This window comes from Tachypleus tridentatus, chromosome 13, assembly GCF_004210375.1.
Source record: "Tachypleus tridentatus isolate NWPU-2018 chromosome 13, ASM421037v1, whole genome shotgun sequence".
NCBI lineage: Eukaryota > Metazoa > Arthropoda > Merostomata > Xiphosura > Limulidae > Tachypleus > Tachypleus tridentatus.
The window spans coordinates 71,765,396-71,789,872 of record NC_134837.1 but is presented as its reverse complement, the minus strand read 5'-3'; the positions used below and the strand labels follow the sequence as shown (position 1 = coordinate 71,789,872).

The 24,477-nt window shown below is 32.4% G+C and overlaps 2 protein-coding genes across 2 annotated transcripts; one reads left to right on the top strand and one right to left on the bottom strand.

Moving 5' to 3' along the window:
• Positions 1-7,045: 7,045 nt before the first annotated feature.
• On the top strand, positions 7,046-18,547 carry LOC143240558 (BTB/POZ domain-containing protein KCTD5-like). Its single transcript, XM_076483195.1, has 6 exons — positions 7,046-7,482; positions 9,352-9,460; positions 10,161-10,252; positions 11,418-11,513; positions 12,149-12,283; positions 15,711-18,547. Exons 1-6 carry the CDS (start codon positions 7,252-7,254, stop codon positions 15,738-15,740), a joined length of 693 nt encoding a protein of 230 aa, XP_076339310.1. The 5' UTR covers positions 7,046-7,251; the 3' UTR covers positions 15,741-18,547.
• A 1,877-nt stretch (positions 18,548-20,424) lies between these two features.
• On the bottom strand, positions 20,425-23,538 carry MetRS (methionyl-tRNA synthetase 1). The gene is given in 2 exon segments (XM_076483194.1): positions 20,425-20,777; positions 20,779-23,538. Coding segments are annotated over 2 exon segments (2,844 nt in total). The 5' UTR covers positions 23,403-23,538; the 3' UTR covers positions 20,425-20,557.
• Positions 23,539-24,477: the final 939 nt, after the last annotated feature.

Below are 24,477 nucleotides of genomic sequence, written 5' to 3'. Positions count from 1 at the left end.
TTATTATTTTGAAGACGATAGTTATAGCTGATTTCGTTATGTAGCTCTGTATGAGTCGTGTTGTATGCGTGCAGTTTAATTGTTGTACTATTTTTTGTTACATCATACCGTCTCGTAGTTTATTGAAACTTTTAGACAAAAACGTTAGTTAGCGAAAGAACACGTGAAGTTATCTGACATGTTGAGCGACTAGTCTTAACGGATAATTTCTACGGTGTTTCACAGTTGTATTCTAACAGAAATAGTAAAAATAATTTGTCTTGTCAATTGAGTTCTAAAATAACTGAACCAGCCTGAGTGGACTTTTGACGAAAAAAAAAACAATTATTTAAAGATATAGATACAACTATGGCAACTAACAAAACAAGTTAAGTTTGTTTTTGAATTTCGCGCAAAGCTATGCGAGGGTTTGTTTGTTTGTTTTGGAATTTCGCACAAAGCTACTCGAGGGCTATCTGTGCTAGCCGTCCCTAATTTAGCAGTGTAAGACTAGAGGGAAGGCAGCTAGTCATCACCACCCACCGCCAACTCTTGGGCTACTCTTTTTACCAACGAATAGTGGGATTGACCGTAATTTATAACGCCCCCATGGTTGAAAGGGCTAGCATGTTTGGTGCAACGGGGTTTCGAACCCGCTACCCTCAGATTACGAGTCGAACGCCTTAGCCCAACTGGCCATGCCGGGCTATAAGAAGTTTAGTAAGCAAACGTTAAGTTAATGAAACTATAGTTAGACTACCTCATTGTTAGTTTAATAATAACGAAAAATATTTAAAGTAAGTTTTACAGTTAATATAGAAAAGAGAAATAATTTATCTCATCCAAATATATTATAAAATAATTGAACCCAACTATATGGACTTTGATTGAAAAGAAACAGTCATTTAAAGTTCTGGATCCAACTATGGTAACCTATAGGGTAAAGTATCGCTGACTATTTATGAAAAAAAAATTAGAGAAAAATAATTCGTATTATCGATTGAATTATAAAGCAATTACATCAACCCGTGTGGTCTTTTCACAAGAAAAGACAATTATTTAGAATTTAGATGCAACTGTGAAATTCCAAAACTTTATGACTTTTTATATACACATGTTTGACTTGTTTTGAATATACAGTGAAATCTGTCTGAGACTGAATCACACGTGACAGAGTGAAATATCCGGCTTAGACATAGTGAACATGCATTTCCTCAATTAAATATAATTTTTGAGAAGAACGTTATACTTGCTTGACTCAAGGGAAGTAAGACGTTTGTGTTTATTTTTGAATTTCGCACAAAGCTACTCGAGGGCTATCTGTGCTAGCCGTCCCTAATTTCGCAGTGTAAGGGAAGGCAGCTAGTCATCACCGCCAACTCTTGGGCTACTCTTTTACCAACGAATAGTGGGATTGACTGTCATATTATAACGCCCCCACGGCTGAAATGGCGAGCATGTTTGGCGCGACGGGGATGCGAACCCGCGACCCTCGGATTACGAGTCGCACGTCTTAACGCGCTTGGCCATGCCGGGCCAAGACGTCTGTAAATGAAGTTATTATACGAGGGCTGTTCAAAAAATACGCGGACTGTTTGAATTCCTCGGCTCCAGTTGGTTCCAGGGGAATCCGCTTGGTGTCGCTAGGTTCGCACAGATCAGCTGATTACGACGCCATTTCCCGATTGCAGATATCTTCATTTGTGTATTAGCTACGCGGTTTTAAGTGAAGTGCGATTTTTTCATTTGGCGGATTTCAAAATGAATGACCTGAAGGAGCAACGACTTGCTGTGAAATTTTGTGTTAAACTTGGAAAATCTGCGACTGAAACTTTTGCTATGCTTAACACGGCTTACGGTGATGTTGCTATGGAGCGTGTTTCAAGTGGCATGAACGTTGTAAGGATGGTCGGCAGTCCATTGAAGATGATGAGCGTCCTGGACGTCCTTCCACGTCAACTGACGACCCACACGTCGACAAAATCAACACCCTGGTGCGAGCAAATCGACGTCTGACTGTCAGGGAGCTTGCTGAAGAGTGTGGGATATCAGTTGGATCTTGTTACGAGATTTTGACCGAAAAATTGAAGATGCACTGCGTTGCTGCGAAATTTGTGCCTCAGAACTCGTGAGTTTTTGGCCAAACACTCGATCACTGTTCTTCCCCACCCCCCTACTCACCTGACCTTGCTCCTTGCGATTTTTTCTTGTTCACCAAACTCAAAAGACCCTTGAAAGGAAGAAGATTTGAGACGATTCCCGAGATTAAGGCAAATGCGACGAAGGAACTGGAGGACATTACAAAAGAAGCGTACCAGGACTGTTTCAACAAGTGGAAACACCGTTGGGATAAGTGTGTGCGTTGGGGAGGAGAGTACTTTGAAGGGGTCCCAAACCTGTAACTTCTAAATAAAGTACATTTTGTTTTATGACGTCAGTCCGCGTATTTTTTGAACAGACCTCGTACTGTTTATTCTATATTTATTAGAATAAGAATAAAAATATACATTCAAAATATACACAAGTACACAAAATTTTAATCAAATTTATTTGAAGAAAGCGTCCAATTTCAATTGTTTCGTTTTTTTAATGGGCTATCTTATGCGGTTAAAAGAGAACACCATTTCTACAGCCTTTTCATGAAGTTCATTTTCCCCATTCATTTTTGCATACAATTTAATAGCGTTAATATAACTTAACACTTGAGATGAAGTAGGAATTTCTATTTCCTCACTATCTTTTCCATTTTGTTCATCTTCTGAATCTCTCACACTGTTACCATCTTGCGATTCTATTATAGATTTTTAAACCAGTTTTATTAGTTTCTGTTAAAACATTCTTGTCAACGTTCACAAAACGTTCCGCGTTCACAGAATCACTGCATCAGTCTTCTCAAGCAGAATTTGGATTTCTCTAAAATCGTCATAATAAACAACTTCTCCATAATCTCCGCCATTATCGAGAATAAATCCACAGTTTCGAAAGCACTTTATTACTCATTCATCTTTTACGTATTTCATTGAATGACTAAAAAATGTAATTGCTTCTAACACGTCAGTTTTCATGGTCATTTCAGATGCTCTCTTACATATTATTGTATGTTTCCAATAATACAATGAAGCATCAATTTTCTGTATTTCAATTGTATAATTCCATTATCTAGTGACTGTAGAACTGATGTTGTATATGGACATAGAAAGACTAAACGAACATTTGAAAGTTGAACTCCTGGGTGACAAGTTGCATTATCTAGGAAATGTAGAATATTCCTATTTTCTTGTTCCTTTCTTTTCTTTAATTTGTTTAAAAAGCCCTCGAATATAGCACTTGTCATCAACGCTTTATTATTCGTTTTCCATTCCACAAGAAGTTGATTCTTCCTTAAATTTGGGGCCTGGCATGGCCTAGCGCATTAAGGCGTGCGCTTCGTAATCTGAGGGTCGCGGGTTTGCGCCAAACATGCTCGCCCTCCCAGCCGTGGGGGCGTTATAATGTTACAGTCAGTCCCACTATTCGTTGGTAAAAGAGTAGCCCAAGAGTTGGCGGTGGGTGGTGATGACTAGCTGCCTTCCCTCTAGTCTTACACTGCTAAATTAGGGACGGCTAGCACAGATAGCCCTCGAGTTGCTTTGTGCGAAATTCCAAAACAAACAAACAAACAAATCCTTACATTTGTGAAGCGGCGCGGATTTTTACTTTTACCTATAACCCATGGTTTCTCTAGTTTTCCATCAACAGATTCGACCAAATGTACAGTCAATCGTTCTTCCGAATAGCGACCTTCGGAATAATGATGGCAGAAAAAAAAACAGAATATATTTAACCAATACTTACTGTAACAAGCCCCCTAGTGGCTCAGCGGTATGTCTGCGGATTTCCAACGATAAAAACCGGGTTTCAATACCCGTGGTCAGCAAAGTACAGACAGCCCATTGTGTAGCTTTGTGCTTAATTCAAAACAACAACAACTACTATAACAAAATATTCGAAATTTATTAATGTTTAAAGAAATTATTGATTATACCATAATTTATTAATAGTTAAATAAATTATCAATTAAATAATAAATTTATATTTATCCAACAAACATTTTTTCCGCTTTACTCAGGTTCTAAACCTTCTTGTTGATAGATGATGTAGGTAAAAGATAGTTTTCCGTTCGTGTTACACAGGTTTCGCCATATAGAGGGCCTTTTATAAGAGAAATCTTAAGATTAATGCTGCAAAATTTTGATATTTCCGGCTTAAATAGGTTTTGCAGTATTATTTTAAAACAAGTGGATTGTGTACTGTACATTTATTGTTCGAATTTATCATGAAAAAGTAAAACAAATCCAGTGTAAAAGAATTTCAGCCCACAACTAAAAACCCTGAGACATCTTTTCTTCATATCCAACCCTTGAATGTAAATTTCATTAGCCTTTTAAAGATGTCAGACATGCGAATCAGGCTGCGTGACATGATTCAAGGTTGGTACAAAGCCATATTTCATACATAAAGTTCTCTTAGGCCTTCTCTCATCATCCAATTTGGCATGCTGTTATCGACGTGTCAAATCTAAGGGACCCATTCTAACTTCGTCATACAATCATCTGTTCATAATTATGGAAAAGTATAAACATGAGTTACTGCATTCACCTATCTAAATTCAATACAGAATTGTTCGTCTAGTTCATTTGGTGGCATTATCTGCATTGACTGCAGTATGTCTACCTGAGAGGACCTACATACTTTAGCCATTCACTGGAAACAAGTGTGGTGACATAGCAGTGTTAGTTATATGAGTGGTTGTGGGTTTTTCCTCCCTAACAGCTAACTTAACGTTATTAATTCATACTTGGCTATGATAAAGACTGCTTTTGATAAACCTTAGCACACAGCTCCACCCATATGCATTAAACTTAGATTGTTGAAGCTATACATACCATAACTCTGAATTTACTAAGTGCACACCGCAAAATTTAGAAAGTAGTGAACATTGTAAGTCTTTTGTATGTAGAAAATTATAATTATAATTGATGTATTTATAATATATATTTATATCTGAATTTCTCGGTAGTTTACTGGGTCAATCTCACTTGATTATGAGTACAAGGTATTTTCATTTTACAATTTTCATATTGAACTTGCATAACATCTAGAATCACCTAATTTAACGTAAAACGTTTTTCGATAAGACTTTATATTTTATCTCATGATTTCTCCACCCTAATACTATCAATAGTCAAACCATCAATATACATTGAAATTGGGCGTCAGGAAACCAACCTAAACGTGATAGATCAGATAAAACCTATATAAATATACGAAGTAATACACTTTTACAATTTCAAACTTGTGGTGAATGTGATGGAACATGAGAATGAAATAGCACCTGACAAGCATATAATTAGTTTGATTGATTGTTTTGAATTTCGCGCAAAGCTACTCGAGGGCTATCTGCGCTAGCCGTCCCAAATTTAGCAGTGTAAGAATAGAGGGAAGGCAGCTAGTCATCACCACCCACCGGTACCGCCAACTCTTGGGCTACTCTTTTACCAACGACTAATGGGATTGACCGTTACATTATAACGCCTCCACGGTTGAAAAAGCGAGCATGTTTGGTGCGACGGGGATGCGAACCCGCGACCCTCGGATTACGAGTCGCACGCCTTAACACGCTTGGCCTTGCCGGGCCATAAATTAGAAATCAAAGTTTAAGCTACTTCTATTAATATCCTATAGCTTTGTTTCACGTTTCACCCAGTGCTATATGCAAGATCTTGTTCGTGAAACTTACATTATTGACACGGAAGTGATCAAGGACGTAAACCCAAACTATACAAAAATGATCTAAAATTTATCAGAGCAAAGACTACATGTGATAGATGAAGATCCAACGGATATTTTGGAAATGCTCTTGCTGCACATACAGAATATATATTTTTTCAATAACAATAAATATACTTATTAACTTAAAATGGTCTCAATGAAACGTTTTCCTGTCACCTGGCTTACTTTAGAAACCTGAGTTATGCGAATCGAATGTTCTGTATTAGCATAAAAAGTTAATTTACACAAAATGATGTATGTCGTCATGTAACTGGTCATATTCTTACAACATAGCAAAGAATGAGACATCTAGATATCATCTACTCGGCCAGTAAAGAACATCGCTGCTACTGATCTGTTTTAAACAGTGTGTTAAGTTGCACCAATATCCCTGCAAACAAACTAAGTATTGTGTACTAGAGAATAACAATGAAAGAAAAGGAATAAGAACGAAGGTCAATCAACAATGTTTTTTCTTACTACGTGTTCGTACAGAATTTGTATAGATTCAAACTAAACGAAAAAACGGTAAATAATTATTGTATTAATAAAAGAATGCAGTATATGCATGATCTGTCCGCATCTCATACCATATGAATATCATTTGTTTGTTGTTTTTTATCCTTGAAATACTCGCACAGAAATGAGTAATTTTTAATAAACTTTCGAATTAGTTGTTTTTATTATTGCGTTTTTATTTCCTTTAAGTTATTATAGCAATATATGTTTAGATTGTTTGTTTTATATCAAAAAACACATTGTGCTGTCTGTTGTGTCCGTCGCAGAGAATTGAACCCCATATTTTAACGTTTTAAGTCCGTCAAATTACTGCTGTTTAGTGTATTTAGCGTTTGATTTTATTATAAATCAAACTAGACTTTATATCACTAAATTAAAAAATATGTCGCTGAATCTGTAAATTGAATAGGTGGGTGCCTGTATTGAAAATATATCTCAAAGATTGTTTCATGTCAAGTGTTTGTATTTTCTTTTTTAGCAAAGCCACATCGGACTATCTGCTGAGCCTAGCGAGGGGAATCGAACCCCTGATTTTAACGTTGTAAATCTGTAGATTTATCGCTGTACTAGCGGGGATCGTTTCACTCAACCTACGTTGATTATCTTATTATTACATTAATATACCAAATGCGAATAAACTTAATTTAATTTAAAAACAACACAGTTTTGTTTATTTGTGTTTGAAGATCACTATAAAACACAAAAATAATAAATTATTTCAATTTTTTTATAAGCTGAGGTAACTGCTAACTTACTGAGTTAATTGTGTCTGCTTATTTAATCGTTTTAAAAATTAATATCTGGAATGAAAAGTGTCGAAATTTAAACTTCACGTTTTACAAAAATATTCCTTTTAAATGTTATTCTTTAATTTCTTTTGTACTCAATATACTGGCAGTCAGGTTGGATCGTGTTTGGTTTCAAGGAAATTAGTACACAATTATGGCCACCAGACATGTGAATAGCATTGATAGTAGTACGATGCAGGGTGGGAATCAAGACGGAGATTCAAGCTCTAATAGCACAAATTCTAAAATTTCCCGGAACAATCAGTGGGTAAAACTTAATGTGGGAGGTACTTACTTTTTGACTACGAAAACTACTTTATGTAGAGATCCGAAATCGTTTTTATATCGTCTTTGCCAGGAGGACCCAGATCTTCATTCTGATAAGGTATGTTCGCCTAGTAAAGTAGTAAGATAAAGGCAGAATACAGGGAATCGAATCACTATTTTTTTTTATTAACAACGTCTAACAAAATATTAAAATTTTAAAGCAGTTTAAAGAATGCAGAAGAAGAAACGCAAAGAATAAAATAATTTAAATCTGAAAGTAATAAAATCTTAAAGAATCGACTTTTAAATGTAGATTATGGTGTTACATGTAATTAAAATTGATGTTTATAACTACTGATACTGTCACTACTAGTAATAATTTAAATGAAGTATAATTGTACGTAATGCTATGCTCATAATGATACAGTAATTTATAGTAAATTTTAATTGGATTAATCTTTTTCTGACTCAATATCATAAAAGGTTGTGCATTGTAGTTGTAAATCATTGATAACAGTGTGTAAATAATGTTTAAAAATTAATGATAAGTGGGCATAACATTTTACTTTTCCCCTCAAGAGTGTTTGTGCAATGACAGCCTTGAAAATCCCATGTCCATATGTTAACCCAAATACATTTCCTTAATGAGTACAGAATAAAACTTGGAGGCAGTATTAGGCAGGTTGTGCAACAAATTAAATACAATTAAACTCGTACTGGAAACCTTTAATGGGCCAAGAAAGAGTACCATGATAGAAATAATTTTCAGTCTTGCAGTGATAATATTTCATACATATTGAGTTAAAACATTGTGCTTTACAATTAAAAATGTAGTACACCATGAAATCATGTACTTGTTCTGTGTTTAGAGTATTATTTAACATTACAAGCAGATGCTCAGTGTACCAACATGGTACATATCAAATCAATTAATATATTGTTCATAACAATAACATAATGTTAGTTCAGTGTTATTACATGTAATAGATTTGTAAACCTTACCATAATTGTGCAATAAAAATAATGTCTAGAACATTCTGTTGAATACCATAAGAACTTGTGCTTTGTAATCTCACTTAGTGTTTGTTAAAAATGTAACTGTGTGTGATAGTGAAGTAGCTTGTTGTCTGTTGTTATTGTAACCTAACAAAAGTGTAGGAAACATCCCTACACACAAAAACATTTGTCTTCTCTTAAAGAGCTTGGACTTCTTGAAGTAAATTATGTCTATTCTTGTAGCATACAAAACAGTTCATGGAAGTCCTTCAGTATGATAGTGTTGCTTCTCTAGGAGTCTTAATATTTTAATTTTCATATGTTCCTCACAGTTGATTCTTGTAGATAATGAATATATACACTGTCTCTGTTGTTTCAAAGATATTTATTATACTCTAATATTGTGGAAAACTTATTTTTCCATTTCTCACTCTGACAGTAACTTCTGTTACCTGTTTCTTTTCAGCAGTAAGACAGCATAGAGTTAATCTTTTGATAGAGGTCAAGGACCAGTAAAAGAAAGTATACACATCTCTGAATGTCCTTTGAAATTATTGTCCAAACAATGATGAGGCTTAATGTATTAGGTTTAGTGTCACTTTATACCTCTGGCCATGAACACCAATTACTGTTTAGTTGTCTAGTGTCTTATGTGTACATTCAGAAAGTTCTATAAAGTTTGGGAATGACCCAAGTTCATGTGGTATCTGTAACTCAAAGTTACCATGGTTAGTTGTCATTCATTTATAAATTCTGTCCATTTTCAGGACTTCTGCTGCTATCATTGTTGTTGCTTTTTTCAGTTATTTGAAACCATTTTTCTGTTTTATTATGGTTTTTAAAACCTGTATCAGAATGCTACCACATGTCGTAGATCTTGTTTATACAAAACATTATGGAATCTTAAAGTTTGCCTATGTTCATTTTTCTTTAAACTTTGATAATTTGACTTAAGTTACATTTTTTTAAGCTCAATTATGTTTTGGCTTAGGATGATACAGGTGCTTACCTAATTGATAGAGATCCGAGTTATTTTGGGCCCGTTCTTAATTACATGCGACACGGAAAGCTAGTCATTGACAAAGGTCTTGCAGAAGAAGGTAAGAGAGAAAAAAAATGACATTGTATAATTGCTTTGGGTACCTTGCAAAGTTAATTGTTAAAAGAATTTGTATGTATATTTTGAAAAGTGTTTTTGTAAAAATATACTAAGATGAATGCCTTAAACATACTGTATATACCAAATAAAACATATTTTTTAAATTAATATTCACCGTATACACTTAGAAAGTTTTGTTTTGATTGTCGTTTTAAATCACTTTTAAAACTTACAAAGTAACTGTCAGATATTGAGAATTGTTTGATGTTTACTGCAAATGTAAGTTAGTAGATACAAAAGTATTTCTTTCCTAGTGATGGACGAAGTAATAGGTGATTGTTCAGGCAGCTGACTATGCCAGTGCTAAGGTGCTATGAGATTGAATTTTGTGCTAACTTTACTATAATTTGTTGAAAATCATTTGCAAATATAAACATGTACACTTCCAGATTATAGATGTAATTTATTATGTACTGTAATACTGTTATATTAAAGTATATAAATTCATCATTTGGGTACCCTAATTTTTATTAATATTTTTGGACATCATGAATCTTTACCTAGAATCTATTTTTAAAGTGCATTAATGTTTAAAGAGTTCTAAAGATACTCTGACAAAATGCCTCGGTGCATATTTCCCAGTGTAGTTTTCGTATTTGAGTGTTGTCTGATTAAAATGTTTATACAAAATTATTTTGTAGGAGTTCTAGAGGAGGCTGAATTTTATAACATCACAGATTTAATCAAACTTGTCAAAAACAGAATACAGGAAAGAAATGCAAGCCTGGCAAAGGTAAAATATTGTAAATGTTCAAAACAATTGAGATATTTAATAATACAGATTTTATAAAGGTTTAGAAAATACACAAGTTTTTAAAATTATTGTTGAAATATAGTGTTTCAGTTAGTGTATTTTTTTAATGATGGGTATAACTACTTTTATACAATTGCTTTGCCACTCAACTTATTAATAAATCAAAACTGTGAATAGAATCAAGAAACATTGATTTCATTCTTTGGTTTTAACCTTAAGTAAACCTTTCATGGTTGACTTTGAACTTAATGGGTTATAACAATGTAACAAACAGTGTAATGTTAAGGTTTTAAATGCAGTGAGAAATAGACCTAATATTCATGATAAAAATTACATTAATGTGGGCCTGGCATGGCTAGGTGGTTAAGGTGCTCGACTCATAATTTGAGGGTCTCGGGTTTGAATCCCCATTTCACCAAACATGTTCACTATTTTAGCTGTGGGGCATTATAATGTGACAGTCAATCCCATTATTCATTGATTTAAAAATATTCCAAGAGTTGGAGGTGGGTGGTGATGACTAGCTGCCTTCCTTCAAGTCCTACACTGCTAAATTAGGGACAGCTAGCACAGATAGACCTCATGTGGCTTTGCACAAAAATTCAAAAACAAACAAACACATTCATGTGCAACAGTTTTTTTCATATTATTTTTAATTTCTTCATTGTAGATTTTTATTTCATGTGCCATTAATTTGAAATCTGTACTGATATAAGTAAAAAAAATTTAGATACATTGTCTACAGTCTAGTGTAATCGTTTTTTATTGGAAATATAAACAAGGTTTAAGTATGAATGTTAAAACATTTTCATGTTGTACTGTCCTACTATAATACTGTCAGTATCAGTAACTTTTAATCAAAGCAAGATACCTACATAGATAACATATGAAATTTAACTCTGTCTAACTAGGAGTGTGCTATATCAGAAAACTTGCCATAATTAGAGTATATACATTCATCATTTGGATACCCTAATTTTTATTAATATTTTTGCACATCCTGAATGTAAATATCTGTCGTGTTAAAGTTTCAACATGTGTTACAATAAATACATTTTTTGAAGAGGTAAGAGTGTGTTTGACATTGTAAATTACAATTATGTATGTGGCCTTATTATCAGGTCTGTTGTCTCTCTTTCTCTAGGATTCTAATAAGCATGTGTACAGAGTTCTTCAGTGTCACGAAGATGAACTTACACAAATGGTATCCACAATGTCTGATGGATGGAGATTTGAACAGGTAATGTGGTTGGAAGGAACTGATACTATTTAAACCTTTAGTAGGTGTATGACACTGTAGATATCTAGATTGTTTTTGCATGGTAAGCTTAGAAAAAAATTACAATATAATCAATTTTCTTAAAAATAACTATATAAACATGCAGAGAGGTGGTAAAACTAAAAACAGTAACTGAATTTTTAGTAAATAAACTAATATTTGTGTAATAAATATGAGTAGAAAAAGGCTAAGTTTGGCCATAAATCTCATTAAATATGTGAAGTAATAATTAAATGGTTTCCTTAATTCACATTTATATTTGAGAATACAATATTTTTAAAACAGTTTTGAAATCATAGTATATTTAAAATTTCAATAACTAATCATTTATAACTAAACAAAATACACAAATAACATTTGTATCCTCAAGCTGGTAAGAAGTCATGTTTAAAATTATAGAAAAACCTAAAAAGTAAAATTTGTATAGTTTTTAGAACCAACCTTGTAAATTTATACCTACTTCTAGGAAAAACTAAGAAATATAAGAACAAACTTGTATTCTTAACACTAAATGACTAGATAGATACTCAGCTAATGGACTTGTAAAACTTATTTCATATAAAGTTGGTGTCAAAAGTTTTGTTTGTATTTTTTAGCTTATAAACATTGGATCATCCTACAACTATGGCAATGATGACCATGCAGAATTTCTATGTGTGGTTTCTAGAGAATACCCAGGATTAACTTTGAATTCTTCAGAACGTGATTTTGAACCCACAGATCGTGCCAAAGTAAGAAATGATTATTATTGAACTTTTAATATAAAGAAACTGTGTATTAACCAAAGTGTTTTGTTGCAAAAATTATATTCTGGGTTATTTTCAGTTTTTTTTAAAGGAATATTTTGTTGGTAGGAATAAAAATGTTTGTGAGAGCTAAGTGATTTAATTTTTTTATCATATTTAGGAATTGGATTAATATTCTCATTAATTTCTTATAAATATTCATGTTGGTTTAATACAGATATATGGTACAACTGTATAGTCATTTGGTAATACTAGACATAGGCTTAGTGATTATTTGTAGCATAATATGGCTTTAATTGTCTACAAGGTTTAATATTCTTTAAACATTTCTTTTTAATTCTATAACAAGCATAGTCTAGATTCAGATAGTTAAAGCTTATATTCCATTGAATGCTACTAAGGCCTAAAACTTTGAGATAAAATATAGACTTAGTTTTATAATTCAGAGATCAAGTTTTGTGATAGGTTACTAGGTTTGGTCATGTAGACCATTATGGAAGATTTTAACTTGCAGATAATAACTTCAGAATAATTGGTTTTATAATATAAGTATTTTTGAAATTCACACTGGGTATATTCTATTATCTGTTCAGCCATATTAGGCATATATTCTTATAAATACTGTCTAGGCCTAAGACGCAAGAATAATTTTTATGAATAATAGGCTTAGCATTTAGTTATCATTTCATTACAGATATTTGTTTTTATTATAGAGAAAAATTCCTGGAATTTCATATTTAATAAGATATTTGTTTTTAATCATTAAAATCTGATATTTGTAAATTATGAAATTTTTACCAAGATCACTTAAGATTTCATACTTTTAGGTTTCAAGGCCTATTATTATAAAAGGTTTACTTAGGGAAAAATTATCTTTGTTGATCTGAGGAATCAATTTGCTCATTGGACAGAAGAGTAACTAGATGGAAGAAAGCACAGAGTTGTTATACATATAATTCAGTCAAACTGGATTAATGTCAGAAGTGTGGTACCTCATGGCTCAGTGTTAGGACCTTTGCTTTTTTTATTTACATCAGTGATATAGGTGAAAGAGTGGTCAGTATATTTACTAACATTTGCAAATAATATTAAGGTCCTAGGTATTGCTGGCTCTAAGGACAATGTTGCTGCTTTACAAAAGGATTTAGATAATTTGGTGAGTTGGGAAATAAGTAGCAGATGGGTTTTAATCATAATAAATGTATGTGGGTTATCATAATTTTGATAGGAAAAAACTTAAGTGTTATGAAGGAAAATTATGTCAGTGTGTTAGTTGTTCAGCACCTTATGCCATTCAAGCAGTGTACTGTTGTTAGTGGTAAAGAAAATATTATTTTAGTTTATAGCTAGAAAAATATTGGATATAAGTCTGAAGATGATATAATTTAATTGAATAAGTTACTTGTTAGGTCACATTTGGAGTATTGTGTTCAGTCATAGGTTCCTTATCTTAGAAAGGACATTGAATTCTTGGAAAGGGTGAATTCAAAGGAAGCTTCTAGGATGGGGTATGAGATGGTATGGTTCTCATAAAAGGACAGCTTAAGAAATTGTTATATCTTTAAAAAAATCAAAAGAGTTAGAGGTAATTTGATTGAAGTGTTTAAGATTGTTAAGTGAACTGATAGTATCAGTGTGTCATCTTTTTATGTACATAATGGTGAGATGGTATGACTATGTACTATAAATATTGACAGGTATTTGGAATTTGGAATGGTTTGCCTTTAGATGTGATGGAAACACTAAATTTAAAGGAAGATTTGATAAATATTTTGGTTATAAGGGCTGGTTGTGTGTTGTTTATTTCAGTAATTATATAGATGGGGCAGCCTAGTCGATGCAAGAGATCTCCTTGTTATCATTAAATGCTGTGTTATTACTGTAGATATGCCTAGGCTTAAAGTTGTAATAGTAGTCAATTAATACAAATTAATGTTTCTGCATTTTGTATTTTTAGCTTTTCTAAATGATTTTTTCTTTAACAAATAGACCTACTAAACAACTGGTAATTTTTCAGTTGCATAGATTGTATTACTTTTTATGCTATTACTATGATATTTAATATAAAGTATTGTAATAAGATAGTTTTATTATTTTAATGTTTTATTTACTAGAGGGAATTACTTGACAAGGCTTAATGATCATGTGAATCTTAGAAGTTTTATGAAAAATTGGGTTTTGGATGATATCCATTATATGTGAAACAGAGGACAGTATAAATATGCCAGACTTAATAAATTAGTTAATTAGTTCAGATTCAGATTTAATCTGTTTATGAGTGATTCGATCTGCATATTTTGATGGATGAGTAAGAAACTTTACAAGTAATTGAATAGTATTTGTGTATTAGGCATACATTAATTTGGAATTTTGGTTGAGAAATTATTTGTAAAAATAGGCCTACTAGTAAACATATCTTGTATACAACATTTTTGCAGAAGTAAATTAAATTGCTGTTGTTACGTGGAATGGATCTCATGTCGTTTTGTATTGAATAATCTAGAAGAACCTGCCAAGAGAAAAAAATATGCTATAACAATATCTAGTGTATAATGTGGCATGTGAAAAAAAAGAAACATTTTGGCTTGGGAAATTTTTCATGTAATTTAAGAAGTGGAAAGGACAGATACTTCTTAAATCAAATTATTATTATTATTATTAAAGGGAAGAAAGTCAGTGGGAAACCAACCAAATGTATAATGTTAGCAGAAATTATTAAAATCATCTTATGTGCATATTGGGTACTAAGTTTTAAAGTAATGATAATAAAGTAAAACAAAAGATACATAATAGTAAAGTTAAAATATAGTGGTTGATGTCTTAACTCCAAGTATGTCAATATTACACTTAGTAATCTGTCAGTGTTTTTTTTTTTTTTGTTACTCAGGTATGTCAGTGTGACATCTTAGGGGTCTGTCAGTGCATTTTTTTTTTTACTCCAAGTATTTCAATATGACATACCCCTAAAATGTTACTTGATGTAATGAATCAGTTCATTGATATTTTTCTTTATCCATCTGAGCAATATGACATTAAGTGGCCTGTCAGTGTTTATTGTTTTTACTTCTTGCGACTAGTGTGACTGACCTGAAAGAGAGTCACTTCATTTCTGGTTGAAAATCTCTAAACCTGTTAAACAAAGTTCTAAAAGGCATATCTTCGTTTTTAGATAAATACATTTAACAGTTTAAAAGGTTATTCAAAAGTAATTTTGAATATTCTGAGATTCATTTTTAAACTAACTTTAACATAGAAGTTGCAGAGGATAATTATATAACTATACAGTGACTGATGACATGCACATCAGGCTCTGTTTTTAAACTTCCGTAGTTAGCCACAAGGTGTGACAACTTCTATGAAATTGAAAATTTCACATTGACTTGGTTTAAGATCTTTCTTCTTGTTTATCTAGGTGATACAGCAACGTGCAGCAAGGATGTAAAGTACTGTTATTGCCTCGTCAAGATAACAAGGTTAAGTTACAGACAACTGTGATACCATAGTAGATAAGTCACATGGTGGCACCATGCACCACTATTTAGAAGATTTCAATCCAAGCGTATGGTGCCCACATGCCCTGATAAGAAAATAAATTTAAAAAATAGTTGCTCATCTGCATAAGGTTTTGATTGTGTACATTAATTTTGTGTTCTTTTTATAGTACGTTTGGGTCATTTTATACAAACGTTTTATGTGAAAGCACTTCTTCTTTTATTAACTAAACAACAAATCTAAGGTTCAGTGCCATTGGCTGTAGTCTTTTTATAGTGAGTAGCACAGAAACTGGTTGTTTTTAGTGGTGCCTGGTAAAGCTTCAAGACAACTTTGATACCATGCTCACTTGGTTGAAGAATAAACAAGACAGTCCAAGTGTTGTATATTTCTTGGTTAACTTATGACTATTAAAACTGTTAATATGTACTTTTGTTTGCAAGATATTAATTATTAAATTTAGAACTTCTACAAAAGTCTAGCATTTGTTTTGCTTTTTACTGAAGTTTTCAGAGCCGTTATGATTATATCTCAGAATAATGACAATTTCAGAGGTATTTTAGCCCCAAACCCTCTTGATAACAAAAGTGGTTTTTGTTTCCTAAATAGTGTTGCATAATCTTTTTTACTTTTCTGGGTCTAGTATCACTTTGGCTTTTTCTTATGTTTGATCTTTGCAAAAAAAAAAAAAATATATATATATATATATATATATATATTGCATCTCCCTTAAAATTCTCATTGGTTGCTTTACTGTGTATGTGGATGTAAGGAGTGTGTAAAAACAACAGGTGTAAAACTTGCTTAGTGAATATTTTATCAGTTAGCTTGGTATTAACAATTCCTTCTCTTTGAGACATCCTTTTAGGTAATAGTTCAAAGTGAAAAATGTTTGTTTAATTTTTGCTGACATTCCTACTGTAATATTCTTTAACTGTGTTTGAAGTTATGGTTATCAGGTATTTAAAATACATTGGGGGGAGAGCATATAATCTGAGAAGCCTCTGGCGTTCACTACTTATTATTATCGTATTTTTTATGGTAATCACATGAAAAGGTTTATCACACTATAATACTCATCTCAATAATTTGGTAGTGTACGAGGCTTCTTTACTCTGTAAGTTGAATCACATTATTTTCATTTTCACTGGACAACTTACAAGAGATTGAGTGCAAGAGGTAAATATGAGTTTTGATACAGTACTTTTGTCTTTGTTTCCCATGTTGGTCATTTAAAATGTGATGTGTAAGTTCTCTTCTATTTCTGATATATACCAACTTTTGTTTTTTAACCAGGGACAAAAACAGCTATATGAACAATGATCTGAGTTTATGATAACAATAACAAAAGCATCTTGGTGTCATAACTGAGACAAAGTTCTTTTTTGTCTGTAGTAATGAACCTGCTGTATAACCTTTCATATTTTACTCAGGTTGCAACTATTTAATGCAATTCTTTCTAATATGTACTATGGATGATTACAGAACACTCAAAAATTAAACACACACAAATAAGTTTAGGTTTTTTTTGTAAAATCTTATAACTACTACATGGTTAATCTCAGTAATGGTAAGTTAAAAACAATTTTGTGTGCTGTTTCTTTGTGAATTTTTTGTTTGTGTATAACATACCTTATAAAAAGTAAAGCTACTACAGAATTCTTAAGAATATGAATGTATTATTATTATTATTTAAGAAGGAAGTTGGATTGGATAGTTGACATAATATTTCACTGATTAATGTAAATACAATATATTCAAACATTTTGTTCCTCACAGAAAACCTGCACTATTTTTGAGAAAAATCTTAAGAATTAATGTTCCAAGATAATGTTTTATTTTGAAAATGTACATTATGGTAATGACTCAAAACTTTTATTTCATCTTGAACTTTTTAACACGACATCAGCTAAGGTGTCAGAATATGGTAAAAAAATCACAGAATATTATGAAGGATGTTTTTCTTGCCATATCAGAAGCTTAAATATTTCAAATTCTTAAATTCTGAGTTAATACTAATACAGTGCAGTTAACTCATTTTTGACTTTGCTGAAACAAATTAGTGTACAAGTTGTAAAACCACATTTCATTTTGTCATATGGTTCAATTAAAAATACGAATTTTCTTCGTTGTAAAAAATCATACTCTCTATTTTAAGTAGAGCAAGCAGTGCATACATCTTTGAAACCAAAAAAATAAAATAACAAATGAAAAACAGGAAAGTTTGTAAGAAACGGAAAATTTTTTGAACTTGAAATTATGCAAGTCTTACATTGTGTGGGAAACCACTGTTCAATCTCCAACAGAACCTGATTTAGTAAACATTAAAATGGATGCTGATCAGGAAAATAGGCTAGTGCTTAGCCATTTCTGGGGTGAAAATGTGATTGTAACTATGGGTGTAGTCTTATTGCATATACATGTTTATTAAATGAGTCTTTATCAATCAGTGTTTTTTGTGAATGTGGATACAGTTCTCTTCTGCAATATAGTAGAGACTAACACGTTTGTACAAGTTTTCTGGACACAGCAACTGTGTTCTTATCTTAACAGAAGTGTTGGTCATGTTTTCTAGTTAAACTTGTGTTTTTTGTGTTCTTAATAAATTACTAAGAATTTCATTTTGTAGTGCCAAAAGTTTGGTAATTTGGTATTTCAATATGTTAATTTCCTCTCTTGTTTCTATATATTGAATTATATTACACAAGTCTGTGTCCTTAGGGCTAAAAATCAAATAAACTTCAACCAAACAGAGTATCATTCAGTGTACGTTTTTTTAATGCCTAATGCTCATAAACACTCGATAAAAGATTTAGTCGTGCTATTTTTAAAAACTAGAAGTCAATCTCAATAGCTTTGAGCTATAAAGAAAAACTTTGTATATCACATTTTTTGTTTTACAAACACCAATTTTTATCATAGCTGTATTGGAACACTTGAAAGAAGCAATAATAAGTATACAAACAGAAAATATACATAGATTTCTTACATAATAAACATAAAAATTAACTGACTCATCTAAGAGTGTTAAGATTTAAAAACCTGGTAAAACTATTGGGAATTTTTGAAGAAAGGTAATAAAACAAATTTCACAACTTCTGTGTTTAAACTACTACTAGTTTATTTCACAGCAGAAGAATTGCATTTAATGAGGCCATACTCTTACCCTATGTTTTCAAACCTTTAACACTTCACTGGTCTTCGTAAATAAAAATTTAAAAAAATTTCTGAAAGAACCACACTAGTGATTGATAAATGTAGACTGTATATTACATCTTATTTCTTTTTTACCATCTAAACTAAGTGTAACAATTCAACACCAACTAGCTGAATACTGGAGCTGCTGAGAACAAATGGGCATGTGCTTCCATTTGTCAGTGCTGATGTTTAAAAATTAATTGGAGTTCATGAAGACCCTGGAAGACTAACAGTGTTACATACTAAAATATATTGTTCTCTCTGGTGTTTGAAGTCTAGAAGTAATGTTATTCTGTTTGAAAGGTGGCATGAAACAGATACTTAAAATATTAAAAGTAATCAATTTAAGCTCAGGATCACTAAGATACAAATTCTCTTCTAAGCTGAATTCTTTCTAGTTTTATTAAACTTGTGGAACAGTTAGCTTGTTCTACAAGTTTAAATTATCTTAAGTATTTGAGATATATATGGATGTAAAGTGCTAAGTTTATACAGAGATGATCTCCAATGGTCAGCTACTTTCATCTGCTTTAAAATAACATACATGTGGCTGAAAAATAAAGTATTGCTTCATCAACTCTTGTCCCTTATTTGCTAGATAAACTAGTAATTGTCCTCAAGTTGTTTTGCCTTATAAAAGACAACTGAAAAATGATTACTTCATTTTGTTATATTGTAGACATTAGTACTATACAACACTGCCAAACTATTAATGACCAGTAATTAAAAATGTAGTTTAAAAAGTTTACAATATCTGAGTTATACCTAAATATGAAGATCGTACCTCTGTGTACTTAAAGCTTAGGACCAAAGCTCGAGATTTTACCTAATGTAAAATGACGTATCAACTCTTCTTCCTCTTGCATTTCAAAAAAATAGTGCAGAACAGAAAACATTTAAGACTGAAGTTAACGACTGTACAGGTTGAATTCGTAGTATGAATTTGAATTTTGTTTTTCATTAAAGATGACTAAAAAAAATTGTGCAGGTCCAAATAAGGTTGGAAAATTTCTCTAAAATTAGTAATCAAACAGGTAAATTACTTGGAATGTGATGGTAACTTTCGTTTTAAGTACATTGTTTATAATAACCAACTTAGAACATCATCATATTGGTATTTTTATATTCAGTTAAATATTACAAAAAATTAGAAATATTAAAAATGTAAAGTCACATAAAACTGGAGTTAACTAAAATTACATAGTTAACAGACAAGCCACATCTGCATCTGAGGAAATGTTATGTTTATTACTTAATAGATATATATATATATTTTTCATCTTTAATAACATCAACCTACTGTATTTGTAAGGAACAGAATATCTATTATACCAATTCACAGAAATGTCACAAGCTTACAAAGTTAAATATTTTTTTAAGTTTTCATACATTACACATTCATGTTAATATTAGTTTAATTACATTAAACATAAATTATCCAAGAAAGCCAGTTGATGGTTTTTTATGCATTTAAATTAAATTTGTTCAAGTAAAGTTCTTGGCATCTCTGAAGAATCAAATTATTTTAATATCATTCCATCCAATTAGGTTTGTTTATTCATTCTTATGTTATTTCTTTCCCTTCTTTTTCTTCTGTTGTCTAGTTACTTCATTAGGATCTTTCCCTGAAGCTAAAGCCAACCGTCTTTTTAACTCCAGAAGATTTTGAACTTCCTTCTCAATTTCTGCTTTTTCAGCCTCCTTACTTTTCAAATCTCTAACTAGATTTCCTTGCTTAGTCACAAGATCTGCTAAATGTTCTAAAGATGTTTGGTTGACTGCATTATTTCACATGAGCACTTGGTTCTATAACAGATATAGGCTTACCACCTTTGCTTAGTATTTTCTTTGATGGTGATTTCTCTTTGGGTTTTTGGTTACTTGAAAATCTTATCTTCATGTCTTCAATAAAACTTGGTTCAAGTTTTTTGAAAAGTGGTTCAGGATGATTGATTCTGTGTCCTGGTGGTAAACAGCAAGTAAAAAAGGAAGTAACAACGTGACACTCTGAAGTTGTGTTTAGCTGCTGTTTTAATTTAGCACTTGTCTCTGGCATGTAAGGCTCAATTAAAGTAGCCAGCAAGCAGGCAATGTTAGCACAGAGACCCATGACTGTTCCTGCACGTTCTCTTTGTTCCTTGCTGCCCTTCACATGTTCCCAAGGCTTGTTGGACTGAATGTGTTGATTTCCCAAACGGCTAATAGAGAGCACTGGACGAATTGCATCTCGAAGCTTTACTTTTTCCATCAACTCGATATAACTCTGCAATTCTCGATTGACATGTACTAATAACACCTTATCTTCTTCACTCATTTTCATTTCCGGAATCACACAACTGAAGTTATTGGCAAGGAACATCAGTGCTCGGTTTACAAAGTTGCCAAAGTTGTTTAACAACTCCGAGTTATTTTTCAATAAAAACTCGTTCCAACTGAAAGAGGAGTCCTGGGATTCCGGTCGGAGACTCAGAAGGTAAAAACGCCAAACATCTGATGGAATTCCAGTCTCTTTAGCATCTGTACCAAATACTCCTATTCCTCTACTTTTTGAAAATTTGTCATTTTCGTAATTGAGATATTCAACAGCAACCAAGTGATTCACCATGGTGAATTTTTCCTCCATCCCAATTATGGATGCAGGAAAAATTATACTATGAAATGGTACATTATCTTTAGCCATAAACTGATATAGCTGTACCTTCTCTGGCTGTTTCCACCACTTTTCCCACTGATCAGTATAAGAAGCAGTGATAGAAAAGTATCCAATTGGAGCATCAAACCAAACGTAAAATACTTTGTTTTCATAGCCTTTCACGGGAACAGGAATTCCCCACTTCAAATCCCGAGTTAAACAACGGGGTTTCAGACCTTCTTTTAGCCAAGAATATGTAATAACCTTAGCTGTATTAGTCCAATATCCACTCTCACAGCTCTTATCAAGCCAAGTACGCAACTCTGGTTGAAGTTTAGGCAAATCTATAAACAAGTGATGAGACGTTTTCAAGATGGGAGTGCTTGAACATACTTTACATTTGGGTTCTTTTAGTTCTACTGCATTAATCAGCCGTCCACATTTGTCACACTGATCACCTCGGGCATCATCATATAGACAAAATGGACATGTACCAAGCACAAATCTGTCAGCCAGGAATCTGTGGCATTTTTCACAAAATAGCTGTTCGACAGTATCTTCTAACAAGTAATTTTTTGCATAGAGCTTTAGAAAGATGTCTTGTGCAATTCTGATTTGCCAATCAGATGTTGTTCTTCCAAAGTAATCAAATGATATGTTAAACCACTGGTATATCTCTTTGTGCAGTCTGTGGTACTTATCACAAATTTCCCGAGGTGTCACTCCTTCCTCTAAGGCTTTTGTTTCTGTAGCAGTGCCATACTCGTCTGTCCCACAGATATACAATGTCACATAATTTCTGTTCCGACAATACCTAGCAAAGACGTCAGCACTAAGCACAGCCCCTATGATGTTTCCTAAGTGAGGAACATTGTTCACATATGGTAAAGCACTAGTTATTAAAATATTTCTTTCACCTTCTTGGGGTAGAACTGGAACCTTTTCTTCAGACTTCTTAGGCATAGAACTTTTCCCTTTCAACCAGTTGTTAAAAACAACAAATACTTCTTCTTGGCTAATAACATCTTCAACCTCAGAAGTGTTTGTTTCAACATCACTTGAATTAATTACTTTTGAAACCAATTTACCTCTCTGAGTAGATAAAGCAAAATTAAGTAAAACAGGGTCTTTAACAATCAAAGTTTCCTTACAAGCACTTGGTTTCTTTCCATCAAAAACATACTGCACTGCTTCTTTAAAACTTTTGTTCAAACCAACTTCATCAAACCACCTACAAAGAGAAGAAAATTGTTTAACTGTGGCTGCACCTAGTTTCTCATCTGTTATTATTGGATATACAGTTGACCAAACAACCACATCACCCAGTCCTGGTGATGTTCCACTGCTGCGAGGAAAATGAGGTGTAGACGTGAGGAATGTCTCCAGATATTGCAAATGATTCATTAAAGTTGAAAATAACTGTTCATTTAGTTTATTATTCTCAAAGAAACTTGCTAAAAGTGTCGTAACATATGGTTGCAAATAGTTGCTTTCCCACTCCAGCCATTCCTCGGTACAGAGATCAAACGCAGTATCATCCCTAAATTCTCGCTGACGAAACAAGTACCAACAGATAGCATTCGGTGAAAACAAACGTTCCGACGAAGGAAGTTCAAGAACTGGAGGTCGAAAAACAGGGCTGCTAGTGCTAAAATTTGTACAAAATCCAGAGCAACTAGCCCTTGACGGAATTTCAACAATATCTACTTGCGTGTCCGTAATACGTGTCGCAATAACAGTCTTTAAGCTACATAAATTTTTTAAAATAATGTTCAGTTTCATTTTCTAGTATTTTAATTTTAACAAACCTATTAACTTTCCACAAACCACGATCGTTATTCAACAATGGAATGCACTTCTTACAAGCATCAAGAAGCCATGCGGCAAGCTGACGTAAGTAATGGATACAGCTACCCTGCTGACATCTATACATACATGCAGAGAAAAATAATATTACTTGTTTAAATACTTTTTTGCTTTTAATCATTGTTTATAAATAAGAAATACTGATTTACGGAGCCTATGTACAGACTGTTATCCTAATCATCTAATATCAATATGAAGTAAATAAATTAAACCAAAACTTTATTCAAATAAGAATAAAGTCGTTTGATTTTTAAGAGACGAAAAAAATGTGAATATATCAACATTTTTCATAATTAACAGCGAGGATTATAGAATTATGGAGCACAAATACAGATTTCAGGTTAGCTTGAATGCGTTTGCACTTTAAATAATTTTGTTTTTCGAATATGGTGGTTGACATACGGAATGGGTTTCCCACAGATGTTGTGGAGGTAATAACTATGAGTGAATTTCAAAGAAAGCTTGATAGATATATTAACAATAAGGACTAACTTTACACTTACTTATTTAATACGTTTTAGTATGGCTTAAAGGATGGGACAACTGTGAGGTCTCTTGTTGTCACTAAACATTATTTTATGTTAAAACCATAAGTATTAAACTTAATTAAACGTAGTTACTAGAAAATAATATGCGTTTTAAAAGCATGAACAGTTTTAATACAAGTTTGCTAGAAGTCAAACAGCGGAATAACACTTTTATTTGTTGTTAATGTTTATAGTTCGCTAGGAGCGTTCCTAAAGTATTTGGCATCTCTCCCATAAACGTTTGTCTGTTTTCTTACAGCAAAGCCACATCGGGTTATCTGCTGAGCCCACCTAGGAAATCGAACCCCTGATTTTAGCGTTGTAAATCCGTAGACTTGCCGCTGTACTAGAGGGAGTCCCTCATAAACAATTTTAAAATTTAAACACACAGAAAAATATATTATGTTTACAAGTAGCTATTTAAACAGAATAATACTGTCATAATCAAATTGGAAATAAAAAAT